Here is a 23,552-nt window from a genome sequence, read left to right on the forward strand (position 1 = left end):
GAACGCCGCACTCCGGACAGCGACTGGGTGCCTTCTGATGACGCCTGAGCACCACCTGCACAGCGAGGCCCAAGTGCTCCCCGTAAGGGAACACAACAAAATGCTCTGTAAGCAATTTCTGGTGGGGTGTCACAGAAGTGAACACCCTAACAGACCGTTGCTTCAGGAGGAGCCTCCGCCCAGGCACGTCAGGGGGCACCTATTCGTGTACAAAGACGCAGTCCAACAGTACGTAGACCAACCATTGGACCCGACGACATACAGACGAGCCATCAACGACATTCATAGAGAGTCAGTCACCACCTACCTCGACTCTCGACCTATGAATGCCGTAATACGAGCCCAATCACCACCTGTGGAAGAGACGGAGCTTCAACTGCCACGAGAGACCCGCGTTACCCTGGCTCAATTACGGTCTGGATACTGTACCCGCCTCAACAGCTACCTGTCCAGACTCGACCCCAATATCCCCAATGAGTGCCCGGCATGTGGAGAGTCCCCCCCACGACACCAACCACCTCTTTGCATGCCAGCTCAATCCGACTCAGCTAACACCCCTCTCCCTCTGGTCCGAACCCATCGAAACAGCTCGTTTCCTGGGCCTCCCGTTAGTTGAGCTTGACGAAAATGATTGAACGTAGACCCGAAAAAGGCGGGGCTTAGTAGTGCCGGTACAACAACAACAACAACAGCAACCGAAGCGTAATCGAAATATATCGGAAAGAAACATCAAAAAAAACTTGTGTTTTCATTAACATTTTTTAAAATTGACCTCGAGCCGGCAAAATACTAAATTAGAAGATATTTTTCTTGTCAACTGCCGTTTTAAATAGCGGTAGCCTGAAGCTATTGTTTTCCCTTAGTAAGTATGAATGAGTTTCATTAATATATCTTAAGTTGTCACTCAGATAATCCGGAAGCCTACCCTGCTTTATCTTAAATACGAATTTCATAGCGTGATAGAATATTTGCTCTTTAATGCTCAACCAATTTAACTCTGCGATCATATCCTGTAAGGGTAATGTGACCAACTATTTCAAAGCTCAAAGAAGTACAGGTTAGGTTAGGTTAAGTTAACGCCGCGAGCTGATTACAAAATTTCGAATGCAGCTAATTTCGAGCCCTGAAATGTCAGCGTTTTTTTCAGAAGTGCGAGCCAAAATGCTTCCATTTTAGCCTCGCGAAGGTTGGACAGTCTAAAAGAAAGTGTGGAGATGATTCCACTTCATCTTCCTCTTGACAGCTGATAAAAAAGGTTCAGTTGAAATTAACAGTCTCACCGCATGACTACAAATCGCACAATGGCCTGTCAGAACCCCCATCACTAGCCCTTGAGAGGTATGAAAGTGCCCTATAAAAATATTTAACAGTTCGCGCTCCGACAATTCTGTCTACAGTATCCGCAGGCGCCGCGATCAACATATGAATGTTAACCGCCAGTGTAGGTGTGGATCCTAATGCTCCGCTAATTCCTATTTTACAAGTGTAGCCTTCTCGAGTCAGTTCCACCCGACAAGGGCTCCTTGAAAAAATATAGGCTTAAATCTGGTTTCCTAGAGCTAATGAATTAATTTGGCCGAGAGACCTCACCTTTTACCGATTGCACCCTACAGCAGTACAAGGCAACCAAAACCTTACTTACCCTTTCCACAATATTAGGCTACCACGACAGCCGCCGTTGATCGCCGTTTTCAGCAACAATGAAGAGAGACTGATTGGCCTAAAATACCTAGGGGAAACATGTGCGCCTTTTCTGGTCTTCGGGATGAACGCAACACTGACTCCCCTCCAAGCCTTGGGGATCTACCCGGTCCTCACGCAGTTCGCATAAATAGGATCTAACCTATTGCACGACACCTTCCGAGGCCTTTGCAGGGGCGCAGGTATGATGCCATCGGCGACTTTAATGGTTTGAACGAATTTATCGCCACGTGACGATCGTCCAGAAGATCGGAGAAGCGCAGGACCTGGGGGGGAGCTTCTGAAAGCGGTTAGCGACAGTCGCTATCGAATCGCTATCGCACTTTTTGAGGCAAAAATATTTATATCATGCGTCAAAAAGTGCGATAGCGATCCAAAAATTGTCGCTAACTGGTTACGAAATCTCTCTCCTGATGTACAAAATATTGCAAAGAAGTACATTTGACTGTACTTCGAAGTACGAAGTACAAGAGCGAAAAAAGAAGTATTGTACTTCCGAAAGAAGTACGGTTGGTCACATTATGTATGGGTGTATCGTACCGTTTGTTCAAAATAAATCGCATAGCTCTATTTTGCATTTTCTGAAGTTTATCAATTTGTGTGTCATTAACTATATAACTACTCGCTCAAGGCGACAAACTTAAAAAACTTGAAACTTGGCAAAATTGTAAATTCTTTTCGATTGACACTGCACCAGATGAGAGGACTTTCAGTTATATTTATTTATTTTTATTGCGGTGCAATAATTACTTTTTAAGAATTTCATCGGGGCTGCAAATGTCGGATGTATCCTCCTGACTTTAATCTTCACAATCTAACATCATGGCGCGATCGTTGTTTAAATACCGTTGTTTCCCAAAGAATTCTTCATTCTCATTCTTTTGGTTGTTTCGGAATTTGGAGAACCTGTCACGTCATCAGCGTTTTTCGATTTTAGTTTTTGTAATTTATTTTTAATGCTTTCTTCTGTGACTGGTCAGATATACGTATACTTGCACAATATTCCAGGGACCGAAAATAACAGTTATTTTTTCCAAGTTAAATTTGGCCTAATATTTTTTATTCCGAAATAAACGTCCTATCCGGATAATAAAAAAACCGCTTATCCAAATTTGGTATCATATGAAAGAGGACTGAAATAGCTTTTAAACAGAAATAACGAATGAAGATTACCATTTCTATTTATATTTTTTTATAACTTAATACTAAAGAAATTCATGTAAATACATATCTGACCCAATGTTTGTTCTATGGTAATTAATTAACATTTTTTATTGAAATATTTTTCAATGTGTAGCTTTCCTCGTTTAAGGCCTGTATGCAGCTCTCAAGAAAAGCAAAAACTCCATATAAAATGACGTACAAGAAATGGCTAAGAAATTTTCTTGAGTTAAATTTCCTTAAGGCAGTACGCAGTTCTTAAGGAATTTGCTACGCTTTCTACTACGGTTTTCTAAAGTTTTATGTGAAAAAAAAGCACAAGGCAACCCCGGTTTGCAACAGAAATATATGCCCGTTCCATTATTCCTTGAGGAAAGAGTGAGGCAACAGGCTGTGAAGTATCAAAAATGTCAAAATTCCGTGGACACATACACGAAATAATGGTAATTTTTTCTTTACCGTTTTCTTGAGAGCTGCATACAGGGCATTAGACATTTCAGTTTTAAGGCTATTTAAGTCCTCTTTCATTGGATACCAAACTTGTTTAATTTGAATAAGCGGTTTGTTTATTATCCGGAAAGTACTTTTATTTCGGAATAAAAAGTATTTGGCCAAGTTTAACTCGTAAAAAAATAACTGTCCCTTCAATATTCGCATTCGCAAAAGATCCGCATTGATTTTTGCGAATGCGAAAGCGAATGCGAATGTTAAAATTAATGCGGAGCTCCGAGGTTGCGAATGCGAATGCGAATTTTCGCAACAACCCTGCTAGATAACTAATGATTTTTACGTCTTCTATTAATTTATCCCTGATTTTTAACCTATAGTTAATGTGGACGACGTTGACTGCCCTAGATATGATCATAGACTTTTTTTTTTTGGCTCTGAAGCTATGACTGAAAGGACGACGGTCCCTATAGTCAGGTTGTTCCTCCAGGTATGATGTACACAATCAGGTGTGTATCTGTTGATGTGTCTGCTGTATTTCCACTGCTACAAAAAGTAGTACCGCTGGCCAAAACCCCTGTAGTAGCTTCTGCTTGTACTATTTATGTGCGGTTGTTCCTCCAAGTAAAATCCATTCACTGAAGCCGTGTATTGAATCGTGTGACTGTGTGGTTGTTGATGCGTACAGAGCATGTGCGAATTTGAAGGCAGTTGTGATTGCCATGTATTTTTAGTAGTATTTGCGATAACATACTATACAGGCTTGGGCTAGGTGGAACGATTTATAATATAAACATGATATGTGACGAATAGCAAAGTTAAATTGAGGTGAAAAGTAACAATCCGGTTAGAAAAGTTAACGAAACATTTTTTTAAATCAAAATGATATTTTGGCCTTTTGGAAAAATTTGGTAAGTTGAGTTATCTTGGCTAGATAATGGTGTTGAAAGATTGTTTGAAAATCAGTAGCATTGTTGAAAATATCAAATTCAGCTCTAATATTATCGAGTCTTCTGTAGTGGAAGGTTTGATGTATGTAGTCATCTTGTTGACCACAATAACAACGTGGCGAGTTTAACGCATTAATTTTAAACAAATATGCCTTATCGTACGTATGCCCTGATAGGACTCTGATTAGCGTTTTAATGTCTGTCGGTGATAATGTTAGTTTTAATTTTTTTAGTAATTTTTCCTACATGGGAAAACAGTTGCAAACAGGTTGGGTTTCAGTGAGGAGTAATTTAAGAACTCATTGTACCATTCATCAAAGATGGTATTTTTAATCTGCCTGATGGCTTCGTCAATTGTATATTTGGCCCTTAAAGAGGAACCTTCCATAGTGGCTTTCTTGGCTAGTTCTTCTGCCCTTTCATTCCCCAGAATGCCAATATGGCTAGGGGTCCATACCAGATCTATCAGAATACTGCCAGCATCAAGTATTTTTTTATGTATTTGTTGTGCAATAGAATTTTTTGTTTGAGTATTTTTTAAAATATGGCAAGAGGTGAGGCTGTCAGTGAATATAACAAGCTTATCTTGTTTGTCCTTGATGGCAATGCTAATAGCTTCATTGATGGCATGAAGCTCTCCAAAAGTGGAGGAAGACTTAAAATCAATACATAATAGATGATCAGAGTTTTGGGAGTAGTTGAAAACTCCACATCCAGTGCTATTTTCAGCCAGGGAGGCATCACTATACAAAATATAAAAACCTCTGTTTTTGTAACTGTTTAAAATCATAGAATGATGAATCTGTATGCTCTCAATTGTCAGATTGGATTTTTTGGCAGGTAACATATTATCACAGATATGAAGATTAGAGGTCTGGAAATTGCCGTGGACCACATCAAGACGGTTAAGGATATCAGAAAACTTTCCATATACAGAGGATTAGCTAGAGTTTAAAAGAGGATTATTTCTTATTAAAGTAGAGATATTAGCATTGTAGGCAAAGATTTTTACCAATTCCTTGGCAGTTAGCCATATGGACCTTTCTTTTGGGGGAAGTTCATTAGCAATCGCATATAGGATGGGTATGGGGGTGGATGGAGTTAGACCTAAGCATCTCCGTAGAAATTTATTTTGGAGCGTACAGATTTTATTCACAGCAGACTTGGCACAGTTGGCAGTAGTAGTACTACAGTACTCAATTTTCGATCTTACCAGAGCTTTATAAAGATTTAGGGCTTTTTGCGAATGTAGACCAGATTTTATATTTGGGAGATACTTAAAAAGCTTTATATTGTTTGAGTAGGGGTTTTTGATAGTCAGCGAGCTATTTATAGTTCTTCCAAGTACCTTAAGCTCATTTACTTGCGCCAGCCTTATGCCATTTATATTTATGAAAATGTCTTTTTTTGACCCTTTAGAAATGTGCATCAGCTTTGTTTTTTCCGGATTGACAGAAAGATTGAGTAATTTACATCTATCCATAAAGCAGTTGAGTTTGATTTGTAGATTTTGCTGTGCCTCGCACAGATCAGAACCTGAAGATATGAAACAAAAATCGTCAGCAAATTGTAACAGTTGGAGGTTGTCGTCTATAAGATGTAATGGTATACCATTATAAATCTCTGTAGTATTATTACCAACTTTGAGTACTCTAAAGGCCAGAAAGTTGATTATCCACTCAGTATAAAGATTTTTAACATTAAGTTCAAAAAGCTGATTTTTTTAAATTTCAATATCTACACAATTGTAGGCATTAGAAATATCAGTAGTGCAGAAAATTACCTGCTTTTTATTGGATTTAAGTAGGCTTATATTATGCAAAATGTGATTTATACATACAGCAGAAGATTGGTTTTTCCTGTACGCAAATGCATTTTCAGGAAGCATATTGTTGTTCTCCATGAAGCGGTATAGTCTTTCTTTAATGCATGAGTTTATTAGTTTAAGAAAAACAGATATTAAGGCAATTGGACGGAAATTATTGAAGTCATTCAGATCCTTTTCTTTTTTGGGGATAGGAACAATTTTTATGGTACGCCAGTGATCAGGAATCTGATTGGAAAGAAAAAGATCATTAAGAGATGTTCTCAGAGAATTTAAGGTAATTTCCGGAAGAGATTTCAGCATTTGATAAGTTATTTTGTCTACCCCTGCCCTCCTTTTTTCTTTCTATTTAAGCTGCTAGATATTTCTACAAATGTGAGTGCTAGATTAGGATCAGAAAGTACTACTTTATTCAGTGCTAGTCTAGTGGTTTGCGTGAGTACCTGCCTATTTACCAATGCTAGAAAGCTCATATCAATTTCATGGTTCCAGTGGGAGTTACTTTGATTGTAATCGCCTCTTAGGGCTTTTACAAACCGCCACGCATTTCTTCCACTGTCAGTGTTTATTTTTCAATTTTATTATTGAAGTTCGCCTTTTTGGCCTTCTTAACTTCCTTTCTCCCTCTCTTTTTGTTGAGTCATTAGATTTTCAAAATTTACTGGACTGGGGAAATTTTTTGCTTTCTTAGAAGCTGCAATCAGAAGCCTGTACATTTTGTATAGATTGTCATTCCACCAGGCCTTAGTCCTCCTGTAATTTTTAACAGTGTAGCGCCCCATATTGTCGCCCTAGCATTGAAGTCACCAATTACAAAAACATTTTCATGACGATCTGCAAAATCAATAACCCGCAGCATTTCATTATTGAACTCACTAATTGATAAATTAGGAGGAAAATACGTAGTGATTAGAAATATATTTGGACTAAGGTTGAGCGTTTCAATCATTAGTATATCAAAATCAGAGTTAAACATCAATTTTTATATTTGATGTTGCGTTTTATGGCAGTTTCCACACCCCCATATCTATCACTACGATCCTTTTTAATCGTATTATAGCCAATTAACCTCCTGTGGGAAGCGTTGGCTGTAAAAAAAATGTCATTAAGGCATACAATGTCGAATTGGTGTTTGTGGATGTAGAATTCTAGAGAATCTATATTTGCTTTCAGAGATTGAATATTATATTGCAAGATCTTCATTTTCAAGGAAGGAGGAATTGTCTGAGTTAAATATAGCTCTCTCGTCATTATTGTTCATGATCAGGTCAAATTGATTTTTAAGGAATTGAACCTGTTGGAAGGTGTCATTGTCTTGAAGTTCTATTAAAATTTTTTGAGTAATTTTAAGGAGCTGAGTCATCAATTTCTCCATTTGGGTTACTATTTTTGGTAAGACTGTGATTCAAACACGGATATTATTAACTTTATTGCTAATTCTTTTTCCTCTTTTCCCAATGAGGGCAGCGGAGCTTGTCCTTTGCTGTATGACCACTATTTCCACATAAAATGCCGTTGTTTGCCTCACAATCTGATCTGCACTCATTTTTGCCGCATTTGATACATCTAATTTTAGATTTGCAGGACGTTTGAGTATGGCCCAGTATCCCAAAGTTGTTGCATTGCCTCAGAGGAGGTATATAAAAATCTACATCAAGCTTTGTGTATTCGTATATAATTTGCTTGGGAATCTCATTCCCTGAAAAGCCGATTTTTAATGTAGTAATTGGAATATATTCATTGGCTTCGTAAAGCGTCTGACAGACCTGATAGGGATACTGGATATGCCATTATTTAAAACATCAGAATCACTGAAACATATGGGTACACCTCTAACCACACCATATATTTCAAGTGCAGTGCGTCGAAGGAAGGGTTTCAGGCCTCTTTATAGAAGTTTGTCATCGAGAACAAAAGTGTTCGCCGCATAAGTATTTTTGAATGTTACTTTATATAGCGTTTTACCTAAGGCATAAATGAATTCAACATCTTTGTGGCGCATATCTTTGATCTGACTCAAAAGAGTTAACTGTGGTTATTTTTTCATTTTTAATATTGGTGCATTCATTTTTTTGTTATTTTTTTATAGATATATAGTTAATTTTGCATCAAATGACACCAAATTGAGTATGCAGTTTTCTAGTTCACTCAATTTCAGTATCATAAGGTGCAAGTTTTTTTTGAGAATTTTTTTCGCCGATGATGTTGCGCATTTTCTCCGTATAACGAATGCGTGATAGTTTTTTTTGTATGGGGAAAACTGCCGAAGAGTGTCACTATGTAAAAGACTTATTCTGATGGCTTAACTCCTCCTAACCGACCAAAACGATTTTAATGATAATTTTTAGTGGCGCTGGAGCCGAGTTATAGCTAAAAACGCTGGATCACAAATTTTAATTTGGTTTTTGTTCTCCAGACGCCACTATCCAATTTCTATGTAGAATTGCCCGGTGATTCCGAAATTCGGGTTATTTTCTATGGATACGTTTTCGAGGTATTTGCAATTTACCGTTATTCAGCTTAAAGCAAAAATTGGTTCTTTTTAATCACGTATATCTTACGAACCAATTTAAAAATCTTAATATAAAATACGGTAAATGAAAGCCAATGAAATTCTCCATAAACCGTGTATACATCACTTTCTGATAGACCTTATAGTTTCTGACAAATTAATTAATCAATCCAGCTTTTTTATTTTTCAATAAAAAAAGGAAAAAGAAATAAACTTTGACAGAAGAAAAATTTTAAAAATAACAGCTTCTGTGCCATATTTTTGCATTTGTACTAAAGCCTGTTCTGTTACAAAACAAAAAAAATCAAGTTACTGATGAAGAAAATCGATGGATAAATACGAAATAATGATTGGTCAAATGAAAATGCCCAACGATTTTTTGTATGAAATATGAACAGAAAAGCGTCTTACTTATGTAGGTGTATGCGGCGTATGAGTAACATTCTTTCGTGCTTAAGATATATGTACGTGATTAAAAGGAACCAATTTTTGCTGTAAGCTGAATAAGCGTAAATTGCAAATATCCCGAAAACGCCTCCATAGAAAAAAAATTAAATCGATTTTCGGAATCACCGAGCAATTCTACATAGGAATTGGATAGTGGCATTGTGGTCCTTGCTTTACGGTGACTAAACAGAATGTGGACCAATGATACTCACCAGTTTAGAAATTGCCACCAACTATACTATACAGATTCAAGGACGATTCACTAGCCGCAAGCACTTCTTCCGGGTATAACGCTTTCGTCAGGTTATTTAAGACGGCAATGGAGGATATGCTTTCTGTCGACCACAAAACGAAACGTGAACGTGAATTGCTAGCGAAAACGTTGGACCAAATGTTTCAATAAAAAAATTAATTAAGCAATAATTTTCATGAAATTTTGTTTAATAAATAGCTTTCAGCAACTACCAAGGCGTATTTAACAAGGTGGTGTTGGCCGTATATAAGTAAAAAATTACACTAACAAATTATACGCTGATGTCCATACTGTCATTGGTATGAGTTACAACAAACACATCATTTTGACGTAATGGCCTCCACGGCGAAAAACTCAGCTGTCGCCCCAACACCACCTTGTTTAATACACCTTGGCAACTACCATGTCAAGGGCCCAAAAATTTACTTTTTCACAGCTCAAAATTTGGCATTTTTGAAATTATGCACTAAAAATGTACACAGAGCTTTTATTTATCTTTCAGCAAAAGCTGGACAAATTTTTGTTATAATTTGTTGAAAAACCCTAAGGTAAAGTCCCCCTTGCCCATATGATTAGCATGTGCTAAGAAATAGTTTTTCGCATTTTCTGACGAACGTGTAATTTTGAGTTGTGTCACCTTTTGAAGATCGTGTGCGATATGTAGGATACTTTTTTCTGATAGGTGGACCAGGGACCGATCTATTAGAAAATATCTTATTTATGGTCCGATTTGTTTGAAATTCGGTACGCGTATTATAGATATACATACAATAGAATTAAATGATTTTTTACGGTTCGAAAGGTGTTTCAAGGCCCCGCCAAGTGTGCGGGCATTGGCTATTTATCTATACTTTATATTAAAGAGAAGTCCCTTCTTTTTATAAGAGCTGATCTCGCGAACGGCTTTACCGTTTTTTTTTACAATTTTAGACACCTACTACACATACTCTATAAGTCATGGATAATGAAGACATCTGATGAAGCGCCTCTTGGAGTTTTCGAGATAAAGATTCTGCGAAAGATTTACGGATCTTACGGAATACCGCAGAACATTTAACGATGAGCAGTATGAGCCTTACAACGATATAGACATAGTGGAGCGAATTAAAATTCAGCGGCTCCGCTGGCTAGGTCACGTCGTTCGAATAGACAGAAACGCTCCTGCTCTGAAAGTATTCAACGCGGGCCGCGATGCTGGTAACAGAAGAAGAGGAAGGCCTCCTCTGCGTTGGAGAGACTTGGTGGAGAAGGACTTTGCTTCACTTGACATTTCCAATTGGCGTCAGTTGGCACAGAAGAGAAATGACTGGCGTGCTGTTTTGGACTCGGCCAAAATCGCCTAGGCGGTTACAGCACCAATAAGGAAGAAGAATAAGCGTTCCCACGACAGTCGGGTCTACGTAACCGGAACGACCCAGATTTATATTTGGCCAAGGACTGTCACTCCAGCAACACTCCCCAAAAACTCTTTGGGGAACTTGTATGCTGTTACAAGAAGAAGAAGAAGAAGAAGAGATACACCTCTTGCAGACTTTCCAAGGATGGTTATAAGCTGATAATAATTTCGATACATCAAGGAAGCGTGGCATCTCCCATAGAAATCGAATTTTTCATACCGCATATCTCTGGAAGTATTTGTGGCAGAGTCCTAAAACTTAGTATGGAAATATTTGAAATTAATCTCATACTCATGGAGAAAAGGGGCCTGGTACCTTCCAAAACTATTGAAACTTTTACCTATTTGTAAATACATATGTATTCTTCGGTACGATTGTTTCTGAGTAAACTCCTCCTAAATGACCGAAACGATTTTAATGAAATTTTTCTGTGTTTGAGTGGGTCCCTGTATAGTTTAGGTTCACAACTTAAAACTCCAGAGCCAGTCGAGTTATCACTAAAAATCGTATTTATGATCCGATTTGGCTCATATTCGAGATATATAGATATTGGTAACGGTAGGGGCAATGCTATTGCAAGGTGGCGCTGGAGACGAGTTATTTCTAGAAATCTTCAAGTGAAGTAATTCGGAGGCATCAGGGATCAAAGTCAAATTACCACTGTTGAATCAACCACTAAACAGAATAAAGACAATTCTTTATGAATGCCCACAAATACAATTGTAAGATATTTAAGGTATTTTGTCTGAAATAAGTCTATATATATATTGGATTTCTATGGACCAATGATACTCACCCATTTTAAAATTGCCACCAACTAACCGGATCATTGTCGCATAACTCTTTCGTTAGGTTATCTAAGACAGCAATGGAGTGAATTGTTGGTGGAAACGTTGGACCAAATATTTAAAAAAAAAAAGTTGGGCGGGACGAAGTTCCCCGGGTCTGCTAGTAACTTATTATTTAAGTAAAATGATTCTAAGATAAGTGTAATTACTAATTTTTATCCTATAAATCCCTAATTATGATTAAGTTTCATGTTTTGTTTTATTACTATGCAAATACTCCTCTGTGCGCCGTTTGTATACGTACGCCAACTAATTTTTTTTCTGCGTCAACCGAAATTGGCTTGCGTGTGTTTGCATTTGATTTCGCTGAGCGAAACGTCAATTCAAAATCTCACGCAGAACAAAAATTGGAAATTGACTTAGCTTTTCAGGCACGCCGTTCAATTTCGGTTAATCCCATACAAGTTATAGTATAGCAATTGACGGCGTGCGTGAATATTCCCAGCAAAAACACGATTACCAGAGAAGTTAAAATGGAATCGAAATAGGCGATGGGCATATCATTGGCGGTAAGCCCTTACCCACAGCATTACCTTCGAACGAAGGGAGAACGCATGGATAAACAGAATCCAAAGAAACGAACAAAGAATGCATTACAGAAATACAGATTAAAAGATTAAAATTTTTATAAACTGGTTTTTATACATACACATTTATGTGTTTAGGTATTTAGATCTTACTTAAAAATCGGTATGTACATACATGCATGGCTAGTTAAACATAAAATTGTACTTCCTCACTCATGTATTTCACTTCATTGACTGACTTCAACTTCGCTGTAAATTAAACAAAGCAAAACATGATTTTTATGAGATTGGATTTTCCACAGAAAGTAACGGTAGAAAAGAATTTTTGGCTATTCCTTTTATTTTTCAGCTGACTATGGTGAAGCATTCTACTTTGCATTTCCCGTAATGAATCAAAGCAGCAAAATTAATAAAATATTGTAGAACATTCTGCTATGCATTACCGGCAATGCCTAAAAGAAGCGAAAAAATTAGAAGACATTATAAGGCAATACGTTCTAGAACACGTTACCACTAAAAGCGATTACCGATTTTTTGCTGGGTTAGGTTGGCCTATTAACACGTATTAATTATTTCTTGAACACTTCTGATTCCAATATTCCGGTGTTAAAAATCCGCACCAAGTTAATATAAATAAGATGAAGGGAAATTAGTGCTGCCACTCTATTAGAATATTTCTGCGTCCAACTCCTTTCTGCGATTTAGGATTATAACCCTTGCTAAGTAGATTATCCTTTCTGTGTTGCCGGAGGAGAGGGGCGGAAGTATTTTTGCGATGAACTTCTTTCAGCGAGGGCTGTCTTCGGCCGCACTCAGTTATTATATAATTCTCCTTTCTATGTTGCCGGAGTAGAGGGGCGGAAACATTTTTGAGCAGAACTTCTTTCTGCGTAGGGATTATAACCCTTACTAAGTATAATTCTTCGTTCCTTCTTTTATTACCGGAATATTGGAATTATATCGATGATCCTCTGTAATAACGACACCTCAAAATTTCATATTTGTCAGTAGAGCCAATTAAAGATTTTGTATTTCGTAATTTAGCAATAATATGTCTTGGAACGTAATCATTTCGGATTACTTGCAGTCATTCTGAATGGAAAATATGTAAGCTTTCAAATTATGACCTTTTCTAAAGATTTATTAAGTGCTCGACTGCAAAAATACGATATAAAGTACAACTCCTAACTAGCTAAACGAAAAAAACTCTATTTGTATTGCTGAACAACGGCACCAAACGAAATGTGTCGTTACTTCACCTAAAAAAATATTAATTGTCTTACTGAAACTATGTAATTAACAACGCCACAATACGAAAAGTGTCGTTATTTCACAAACAAGCATTACTAACCTACCTGCTCCGCTTTATAACTAAAAACCATGAAATTTTTAGTTCTGCCGTTATTACAGAGGATCATCGATATATACCAGAGACATAACTATTATGAGAGAAAAGAATAAAAGTCAATCAATAATCATTATATTAAGATAAATATCTATAATTATTAATTAAGGACTTATTTTATAAAAGTCCTTTCATAATAATTATCAGAGAGATAAATATTTTTAAGTCTTCAAAGACTTTTATTTTAAGACTTATATTATAAAAGTCTTTTCATAATAACTATGAGCGCGAAAAAATTTTTTAAGTCTTAAAAGACGGGACTTCTTCAGGAGCATTTCAGGATTAGTTGGGGACCAGTTCGGGGCTAGGTGGAGACAAGTTCGGGACTAGTTGGGGGGTAGTTTGGGACCTGTGGGGCTTGGTTTGGGACCCGTTCGGGACTATATACAAAATTTTTTCGCACTCATAATTATTATAAAAAGACCTTTATAATATAAGTCTCAAAATAAAAGTCTTTGAGGACTTAAAAATATTTATCTCAAAGATAATTATTATGAAAAACTTCTATTATATAGTTATCGATGACTTAAAAAAATTTTCTCACACATAATTATTATGAAAGGACTTTTATAATTCTTCCGAAAATTTGGATGACTTTTTTAAAACTCCACCATGAAATAATTATTATTCTGGGTCTCTGATATATACAATTTCGCAAAAATTTTCACTTAATACATCAGAAGTGTTCAAGAAGTAATAGGAAGTGTTCATTTAGTGCATTTATTTGCGTAAATTCATCAAAACAAGGAACGCAGAGGTGTTTTTTGCAAATAACTTTAGAATAAATTAAAGAAATTAATTTCCGAGACTGCGTCATAAGTAAAAAAAGTAATTTCTCCGTTTTTCGAAGTTAGCCTCCGAAATCGAGATATGGGCCTTCGAAGTTCGAAATTGGACCTTTGGTAAAAAATTATTTTTAATTATTGCATGTGAAAACCCAAAAAAGTAAAAATACAGACGTGGTCCGCCTTTTGCTCTTATTTATATGGTATATAAATTTTTTTGTGAAAACTTATATTACAGGTGCTATAACGGTCAGACCTTCGAAAAATTAAAAACTTAATATTTCAGAAAATTTTGAACCGATTTTTAAAAATTCGTATTCTTGTAAAGGTGATTTAACCCCTTTTCTTGTGATATGCATATTTGTTTACTTCGTATATAAAAATTTGAGAAGGAACACATTTAAATGAAAAAATAACTTTTTTTGTATCTAGTTTTTTAAAAAATTGTATCGTTGTAAAGACGATTAAACTCTCTTTCTTCTGATATGCATATTTGTATACTTCGTGAATAAAAAATTGAGAAAAAACACTTAAGAGTAAAAAATAACTTTTTTAACAAAAAAAAAGTTAAACAAAAAATTACCCACCGATTTAAAAAAAATTGGCATCGTTCTTAAGGCGATTAAACCCCCTATCGTCTAATATGCATATTTGTATACTTCGTATGTAAAAATTTGAGAAAAAAACACTTAAAAGGAAAAAATACCAATTTTTCCTTATTAAAAAGAAATTTACAGAAAAATTAATAATTAGTAATGCAATTGAATACCGTATTTAAATAAAACAAATAATTATTAGTGTTTTAAGCATTAATTCGTTCTTGTTCACCCATAGCCCTGTTAAAAATAAAGCAAAAGTATATGTAACAGAAGTCTAAGGCATATAAAAATATAAAAACACCATGGTTTTTGATATTTTACATAACAGGTTATATATGAAAATTAAAGGTAATTTTCTGTTTTACTTAAATAAAGTATTTAATTGTATTACTAATTAGTATTTTCTTTGTTTAAAATATTTTTTAAACGAAAAAATTGGTATTGGTCAACTTTTTATATACGAAGTATACAAATACGCATATCAATTGTTTAAAAATCGTTCGGTAATTTTCTTGTTTAAAAATTTTTTTTTTCTTTAACCCTCTAGTAGGCAGAACCGCCTCCAGACGGTCGTTAACTAAACACCTTTTTAGTGCACCTATAATAATTTTTTTCTATATTCGTAAGACACGATCTTTAGACAAAAATCGTACCCTTACGGCGAAGTAAATTTTAATCCTTTGTCAATCCGTTTTATTTTAATCGGCAGTTGAATTACAGATTTTGAAATCACGATTAAAATTAATTATTTCTTGCTATTTAGTAATTTCGTAATTGATGAAATTTTTTCTTTTGAAACATTTTTTGATATAAAAAAATTCGGTGGATTTCGTTGTTAAAAGCACCGTATTTTAATATAAGTTTTATAATTATGTCACCATTCGAAATGGAGAAAATTGCTTTCGAACACAGACCGTCTACAGACCGGCTTGCCGACATATAAAAACCCAGTTTTGCATTTTCGACCGTCTGCAGACGGCATTGCTGGTTCGTAGGTCAACATTGTATAAGAGAAAGCTGAAAATATGTGTAAGTATATCGGCGAGCCCGTCTCCAGACGGTCTTGATTCTTCTCCCCTATAGGAAAAAGTTGCTGTCACAGATCGAAATGGACATCAGTTTTGGATTTCTCGTGATAAAATCACCCATTCCTGAATTTTTCAACTCATAAAAAAATTGGGTTAAATGTGGTTTTTCTCAAATTTTTATATACGAAGTATACAAATATACAGAAGAAAGGGGTTTAGTCGCCTTTACAGCGATACAAATTTTTTGAAATATTTTTTTTTTTAAAAAAAGGTATTTTTTCCTTTAAGTGTGTTTTTTCTTAATTCATATAGACGAAGTTTACAAATATGCATATAAAAAGAAAGAGGGTTTAATCGCCTTTACAACGATGCCAACTTCTTAAAAATCGGTTAGTAATTTTTTTGTTTAATTTTTTTTTTAAAAAGGTATTTTTTCCTTTGAATGTGTTTTTTTCTCAAATTTTTATATACGAAGTATACAAATATGCATATCAGAAGATAGGGGGTTTAATCGTCTTTACAACGATACCAATTTTTTCAAAACAAAGTATTTTTTCATTTAAATGTGTGTTTTCTAAAATTTGTATATACGAAGTATACAAATATGCATATCGGGAGAAAGGGGGTTTAATCACCTTTACTACGATATATATTTTTTTTAAATCAGTTCAAAATTGTTTGCAATATAAGAAATTTAATTTTTCGAAGACCTGAATTTTGACCCTGTAATATAAGTTTGCACAAAAAAAGTTATATACCATTTAAATAAGAGCAAAAGGAGGACTATGTTTATATTTTTAGGTTTTTAGTTATTTACATTCAGTAATTAAAAATAATTTTTTACCAAAGGTCCTATTTTGAACTTCGAAGTCCCATATCTCGATTTCGGAGGCCAACTTCGGAAAAAGGAGAAATCACTGTTTTACCTATGACTCAAGCTCTTAAAAAAAAAAAAATGGTTTGGTCCAATACCCGGAAAAAAGTTGATTTTGCCGTACAGTGTTATTACTGGCGTTAAAACGCTTCGATTGATACCCCTGACTTTGTTGGATGAGTTTTGGGCAGGTTCTTCTAAAGTGCACCACTGTAGCCTATTTTTGCTCAGAACACCACCGCGTTGGAGGCCTTCGGCCGCGATGTCGTGCAATAAATCCATAGGAAATAACGCTATATGGCTTCATTTCACTTTACATTGAGAAATAAAGCCATATATTTGCGTATGGTCTTATTTCTCACTGTGAAAGTGAAATAAACCATTATTGCACCTTTGATAATTGTTTGTGTAATGTTTACCTAGTGCACAGCTGGTGTGCATATAAACATAAAGTAACTAGCTAATTCTCTAGTTGAAGTTACAACTAAGAAAACAAAAAAAACGTCCAAAACTGTCAGCAGGGATACCCTCGGCGCATTTTTATCCCTGTAAAGGTTATTAAAAAAAAACAGTTTTTTGAAATGTTGCTCTTTTTTATGAGTAATTGCACGCTCAAAAATGCACTTAATCACCAATATTCTCTTTTGAAACACTAGTAAAATATATTATTTGAACAACATTTTCAAAAAGTACATAAAGTTTACAACAAAAGATTGTTTATTTTGTTATTAAAAAACAAGTAAGCAATGTTCCGAACTAAAACGAGAAACTGAAAAAAAGTGCTGCCACTTTATTTACCTTTCGTAATAATTCAGTTTTCCTTATATGGCGTCTGCAATGTTGAGTAGTTATCGGTTTTATCATTAGCAATTTTATTTACACTTTAATTTTATATAAGTATATCTTACAGATTTAAATGAAAATCTCATCGATATATACATATGTATTTATATATATTAATTTGTATAGATATACGTATGTACGTATGTATATGAAATGTTCTTTTAAATCGGTAGATGCATATTAACATGATGTATGTATAAAATTGTTAATGAGAAAAACGAAAAGTACTCAACCTCATATACACATAACGTCGTTTAAAGTACAAAACCGCGTATCGTCGTTCTGCAAAAGCGCGTAACTGACATGTTTTGCCAAAAATTGGATTTGTTCACCGAAGCTTTTGGCTCAAGCCTTATCCATTCGTACTGAAATATACTAGCTAGAAATGCAATTGCTTTATTAAAAAGAGAACAATTTTGAAATATGAGTGTTTTTACTCTCTACAAAATAATTTATGTAACCCTACATACGCGGTTATGCGTTATCTTGATACGCGGTTTTGAATTATGTTGATACGCGGTTTTGTACTTAAAACGACGATATATAGATATATAAATATATCTCAGTGATTTAAAAGAAAAACTCATATATGTACATATGTATATCATCAAAAAAAAGAGGAATGAACAAAGCAACAATTAAAGAGACAACATTTACTTTTTGTATTGAAATAAGATCGTATGGCTTTATTTCTTATGTTAAATTTTTGCTTATGGCTTTATTTCACTTTCCCCATGGAAATAAAGCCACTGCACCTTCGGCCGCGCCCAGAAAAAATAATTGTCCTCAGCTCAACTTCGGCTACGCTGACCACATTATTTTTCGGCAGAACACCTTTCCGCGTTGGCGGCCTTCGGCTGCGCTTAGAAATATTAACCCTCATAAGTCCACCGCGGCTACGCTGACCACAGTATTTCTGCGCAGAACCCACCTCGAAATTTCCAAAAAAGGGCATATTTGAAGCCGAATTTTTTGATTCGGGTCAAGCGTTTAGACACAATAGCCAAAAATCATTGTACAAATAACCGAACCGTACCCGGTAAATGTATTAAAATTTGAAAAAGAATTAATTTTTGTAATTATTTGAAGAGGTCTGATAATATTGGTTCCAGTGCTTCTGGAAGATAATTTTCAAGTACGGCCTCTCAGGTGCTGCGAAGAAAATGCCGATAATTTTTAACAAATTACCAAAATGTAATAGTCCGAGAGGCGAGCGACAAGGAATTGCATTAATCTTGCAACTACTTTATAAAATCTGAAAAATTAATTGCGAGTAGTATATGGACTAAATACTAGTATGACATTAGTCAGTCACTGAAATCCTGCAACCGACCGCGTCAGTCACGCGTTGAAGTTGTATACAAGGAATTGCATTAATCTTGCAACTATATAAAATCTGAAGAATTAATTGCGAGTAGTATATGGTCTAAATATTAGTATGACATTAGTCAGTCACTGAAATCCTGCAACCGACCGCGTCAGTCACGCGTTGAAGTTGTTCTGCACCGTGTAAGCATTTTATAAAATCTGAAATCCAGTTCACAGGTGCAGAATATTATTGCAATTACAAAATTAGTCAGAATTTTTCTGTAACAGATGCCGTCAGTCACCTATATAAGGATGCGCTTCTGTAATGCGGTCCACTCAATAAATAATAAAAAATTTATTTTTTTTTACTTTTGAAAAAACATTTACATAATTAATTCATTCTGAATCGCTATTGTAATTATCAATTTCGTCAGGCGCATCGTCATCCTCTTCTGTATAACTTTATGATGATCCAGCATCTGAAAATTAAAAAGAGCAAAATATTTAATTTCAAAATGATTACATAAATAACCATAATAAATGTGCTCATTACGTCCATTACCTGCATCATAATTTTCCTCAATGACAACCAGCCTTATCATAAGTTCCATTTTCGTTCGAAATCGAATAACTCTTCGCTTCCGTGTATTCACTACGGGCGGATTTAAAAATGTCGGGTGAAGGGGTGGACGGGTGGTCTAAGACATCCTTTATACGTATTTATTTAATTATGTACAAGTAAAAATTTTATTATTTGCAATGTACATACATAGCACACAATTTTCGCGTAAGTTGGAGATATTCAATAATTTTATTGAGCTTGAGGCCGTTTTACGTGAAAATGGTGATAATATTTGCTACGTGGCACCTGGTCTAAGGGTGGCAGAAAGTGCAAGTTTCGAAGTGTCTCGAAATAGCCAACTAGGTGGTTGAGTAAATTCTATATATGTCTTTTAACACGATTTAAGAGTTCCAAGAACTATGGCACAAATATGTAGTACCGGATGTCGATATTCTACGAATCGTATTTTTAAGTAAAAATTCAAAAAACATTTCACGGGCGCAACTACGGTAATTGAGTGATCGGTTTTTGTTGCATTTGTTTCCATCTTTAATGACAAGCTCAAAAGTAGACAAGAGCTATTCCATAACGGGTTTTCATCACTTTTCCTAGTCCATTAATAGTTGAGAACATTTATATGATTTCGAACGACGAAATTTCCAATTATGTACATACTTGTAAAAAAAAAACTGGTGATATATATACATAAAAATCAGTACAGTACAGTATGTACATCTACGGAAGCAAAAGAAAAAACTGTACGAATAGTTTTATTTTTATATACTGAAAAACAATTTTTTTTTAATATTAGGTCTGTTCGCGTACACAAAAATCCAGCAAAGTAAGGGAAATTGAGAGCATTTCATTCTGAGGAAAAGCTGCTAGTTTCTGATGGAAAATTTTTTGGCAGCAGCCATTTGCCAGCAAGAAAAACAGCTGATCAAAGTCATCTGTTTTCAAATTTATGAAAATATGGAAATTTATTTTAGATTTAGGTTTAGATTTATTATTATGAATTTAAGTTTGAAATAACTTTTTGGAACTGCAAATGTATCGGAACAAAGCAAATACTCATTTACTCATGTTTGTTTAGCAAATTTCTTTAGGAAAACTTTTAATTTATATTCATTTCATCTTTTCTGTTTTATGCTTTTGTATGTTTTTGCTAGTTTTGTGTTCGCGTACTTTTGCTAACATTTCTCTCTTTGAGAGAGAACAGATAAAAATTCATTAGAATTTTGCTGCTGAGAGTTTTCTGCTGGAAGAATACGCAAATACACGTATTCTTATATTTATAAGTGCAAGGCATTACTTTTTATCGGTGACCATCTGTTACAGGGGAAATTCTGACTGGCTATTATTTTTGTAATTGCAATAATATTCTGCACCTGTTAGCCGAATTTCAGATTTTATAAAATGCTTTCAAGATGCAAAGATTTTGTACAACTTCAATGTGTGACTGACGCGCTCGGGTGCAGGATTCTAGTGACTGACTAATGTCATACTACTTTTCAGTCAATATACTCGCAATTAATTTTTCAGATTTTATAACGTAGTTGCAAGATTAAGAGTTTCTATACAAAATTAAAGCCGCCCCACGCCAAACGCTAACGAATCAGACTGACTGACGGCAGGCAATTTCTCCACAAATGTGACATAATATCAAAAATTCAGCTTTTATAAAATGCTTGCATTTCCTTGTCGCTGGCCTCCCGGACTATAAATCAAGCTTCTAATATAACTTTTTGATGTAATTCCAGAATGAAAAAAATGATGTTTGCTTAACCGAGGAAGAAGAAACGAATAATCAGAAAATGATACCCTGTAGAAGCAGTGTTCGACAACGTTCATGTTCTCGTGATGGAAAAAAGATGCGACGGCATCGCCATTCTCAGAATCCAAGAGAAGGTTTACGTTCTCAATCACCTTCATATCAACGTTCTCGACGCTCTTCATCAATAGCGAGGCGGCAGGTTGAACGAAAGCGACGCCATGCCAAGCTACAACGACGAGATGACGAAAAGCGTGAAAAGAGGAGATGTGAAAAAGAAAATTCGCATAGTTCTGAAAATTCCCCAAAACGGAATACATGGTTTTCTACTAGTAAAGGTTTCAGCAGTGTGGATAGCAAAGTTGCAGAAAATAACAATGCCACCGTAAGCGATGCCGAAGGAAATATTACTGAGCGGCAGCGTCGAACCGTTGACTTATTAACATCCCGTACCGGTGGTGCTTACATACCACCGGCCAAATTACGTATGATGCAAGCCAAAATTACTGACAAGTCCTCTGCCGCATACCAGCGTATCGCATGGGAAGCACTAAAAAAGTCCATACATGGCTATATTAACAAAGTAAACGTAGATAACATTGCCATTATTACTCGTGAACTACTTAAAGAAAATATTGTTCGTGGCCGCGGCTTACTTTGTCGTTCTATTATACAAGCCCAAGCGGCATCGCCCACTTTCACGCATGTCTATGCTGCCTTGGTGTCTATAATAAATTCTAAATTTCCTAATATAGGCGAGATACTACTTAAACGTCTGGTAATTCAATTTAAACGAGCTTTCCGAAGAAACGATAAGGCGGTATGTTTGTCGTCATCCCGCTTTATAGCGCATTTAGTTAATCAGCGTGTAGCACATGAGATACTTGCATTGGAGATCCTAACGCTATTGGTAGAGACACCAACAGACGACTCTGTGGAGGTAGCTATAGCTTTTCTAAAAGAATGTGGCATGAAATTGACCGAGGTGTCTTCTAAAGGCATAGGTGCAATTTTTGAAATGCTAAAAAATATATTACACGAGGGTAAATTAGATAAGCGCGTTCAATATATGATTGAAGTAGTATTTCAAGTGCGAAAGGATGGTTTCAAGGATCACCAGTCTGTGATTGAATCATTAGAATTGGTGGAGGAAGATGATCAGTTCACACATTTGCTAATGTTGGACGAGGCCACAAATCCGGAGGATGCTTTAAGTAAGTTTTAAAATACATTAATATGTGTACTTATCGATTATCCTCCGCAATAACGGCACAACTAAAAAAAAATCCCATGCTCTTAAGGGCCTCATGTCTCTAATCCTTGTCTAATCCATGCCGAAAAACCCCTTCCAACTGTTAAGTGACTCATGTCTCTGGTTCTTGTCTAATCCTTACTAAAAAGTAATGGTTACTGAAGTAAGTAGTAAGGGTTAAATACAGGATCCACTTGACAGTAGGAAGGGTTTTTTTTTAGTTTTCATGTGTGTCGTTATTGCAAAAGGTCCTCGATACGTATTTCTTTACTTGTACATATAATATCAAATTTATGATTAAAATCATAAATTTACAAATTTTAGAGCAATGGCTTCTAAGGCATTTTTTCTTAAATATTTGCAACGTTTTTTCAAGTTAAAATTTTTTTGTTATTTTTTGTAAAAATATGTTTCATGCTTTAATCAAAACCACATAAGCCAAACTTTCAAACTTCATACAGAACTTGGAAAAATTCAACAAATTTTCGCCGATAGATCGCTTGCTTTGTAGGACAAAGTTGCAAAAAAAGGCGCAGTCTTGTGATCAGCTGACTAAGTTAAGTGACATTTTAACTAGTTTTGGTTATTTTTCTTTTGTTTATTTACTGTTTATAATTTTTTAAATTTCAAAGACGCTAGAAAATCCGTTGATTTTTTATAATTTTTTTTTTGGTTGGCGGTGTTGAGCATCTTCTCCCTTATAAAGTAGGCTCGGTAATTACTTTTACTAAATAGTAATAACCTTCCGAAGTTCGGGTGAATGCATTAAAGAAATACTTGCAGATATTAAGTATTTAAACTTAAGTAAAAACAAGACGTGACATTCATGAACCTACTTCAATATTTAGCGCAAGATTTATTTAAAGAGCTTCGATAGAGACAACAATTAATCTTGTATTGCTAGAGACCTGATAATTTTAAGTTATTTAAGGGCCTTACTCCACTCATAACATTGTACTGTGGGCCGTGAGAAAACAGTAACTTTTAAGGTAGATATAGTCCAACCTTTCACAATATCCGTCCAAAGGCTTTATTACTCGTAGTCTGAAAAGCAATA

General features: G+C 35.3%; 1 protein-coding gene across 3 annotated transcripts in view; it reads left to right on the forward strand.

Moving 5' to 3' along the window:
• Positions 1 to 23,552, forward strand: part of ncm (pre-mRNA-splicing factor nucampholin) — a 134,946-nt gene that overhangs the window by 12,624 nt on the left and 98,770 nt on the right. For all 3 annotated transcript variants that reach the window (XM_017614549.1, XM_017614551.1, XM_017614550.1), the window contains one exon: positions 21,233 to 22,457. In XM_017614549.1, coding sequence (XP_017470038.1) covers positions 21,233 to 22,457 — 1,225 coding nt within the window. The remainder of the gene's footprint in view (positions 1 to 21,232; positions 22,458 to 23,552) is intronic.

The sequence above is a fragment of the Rhagoletis zephyria genome, unplaced genomic scaffold, assembly GCF_001687245.7.
Source record: "Rhagoletis zephyria isolate East Lansing unplaced genomic scaffold, Rhagoletis_zephyria_1.1 Rzeph_scaffold_00851, whole genome shotgun sequence".
In the NCBI taxonomy this organism is placed as follows: Eukaryota; Metazoa; Arthropoda; class Insecta; order Diptera; family Tephritidae; genus Rhagoletis; species Rhagoletis zephyria.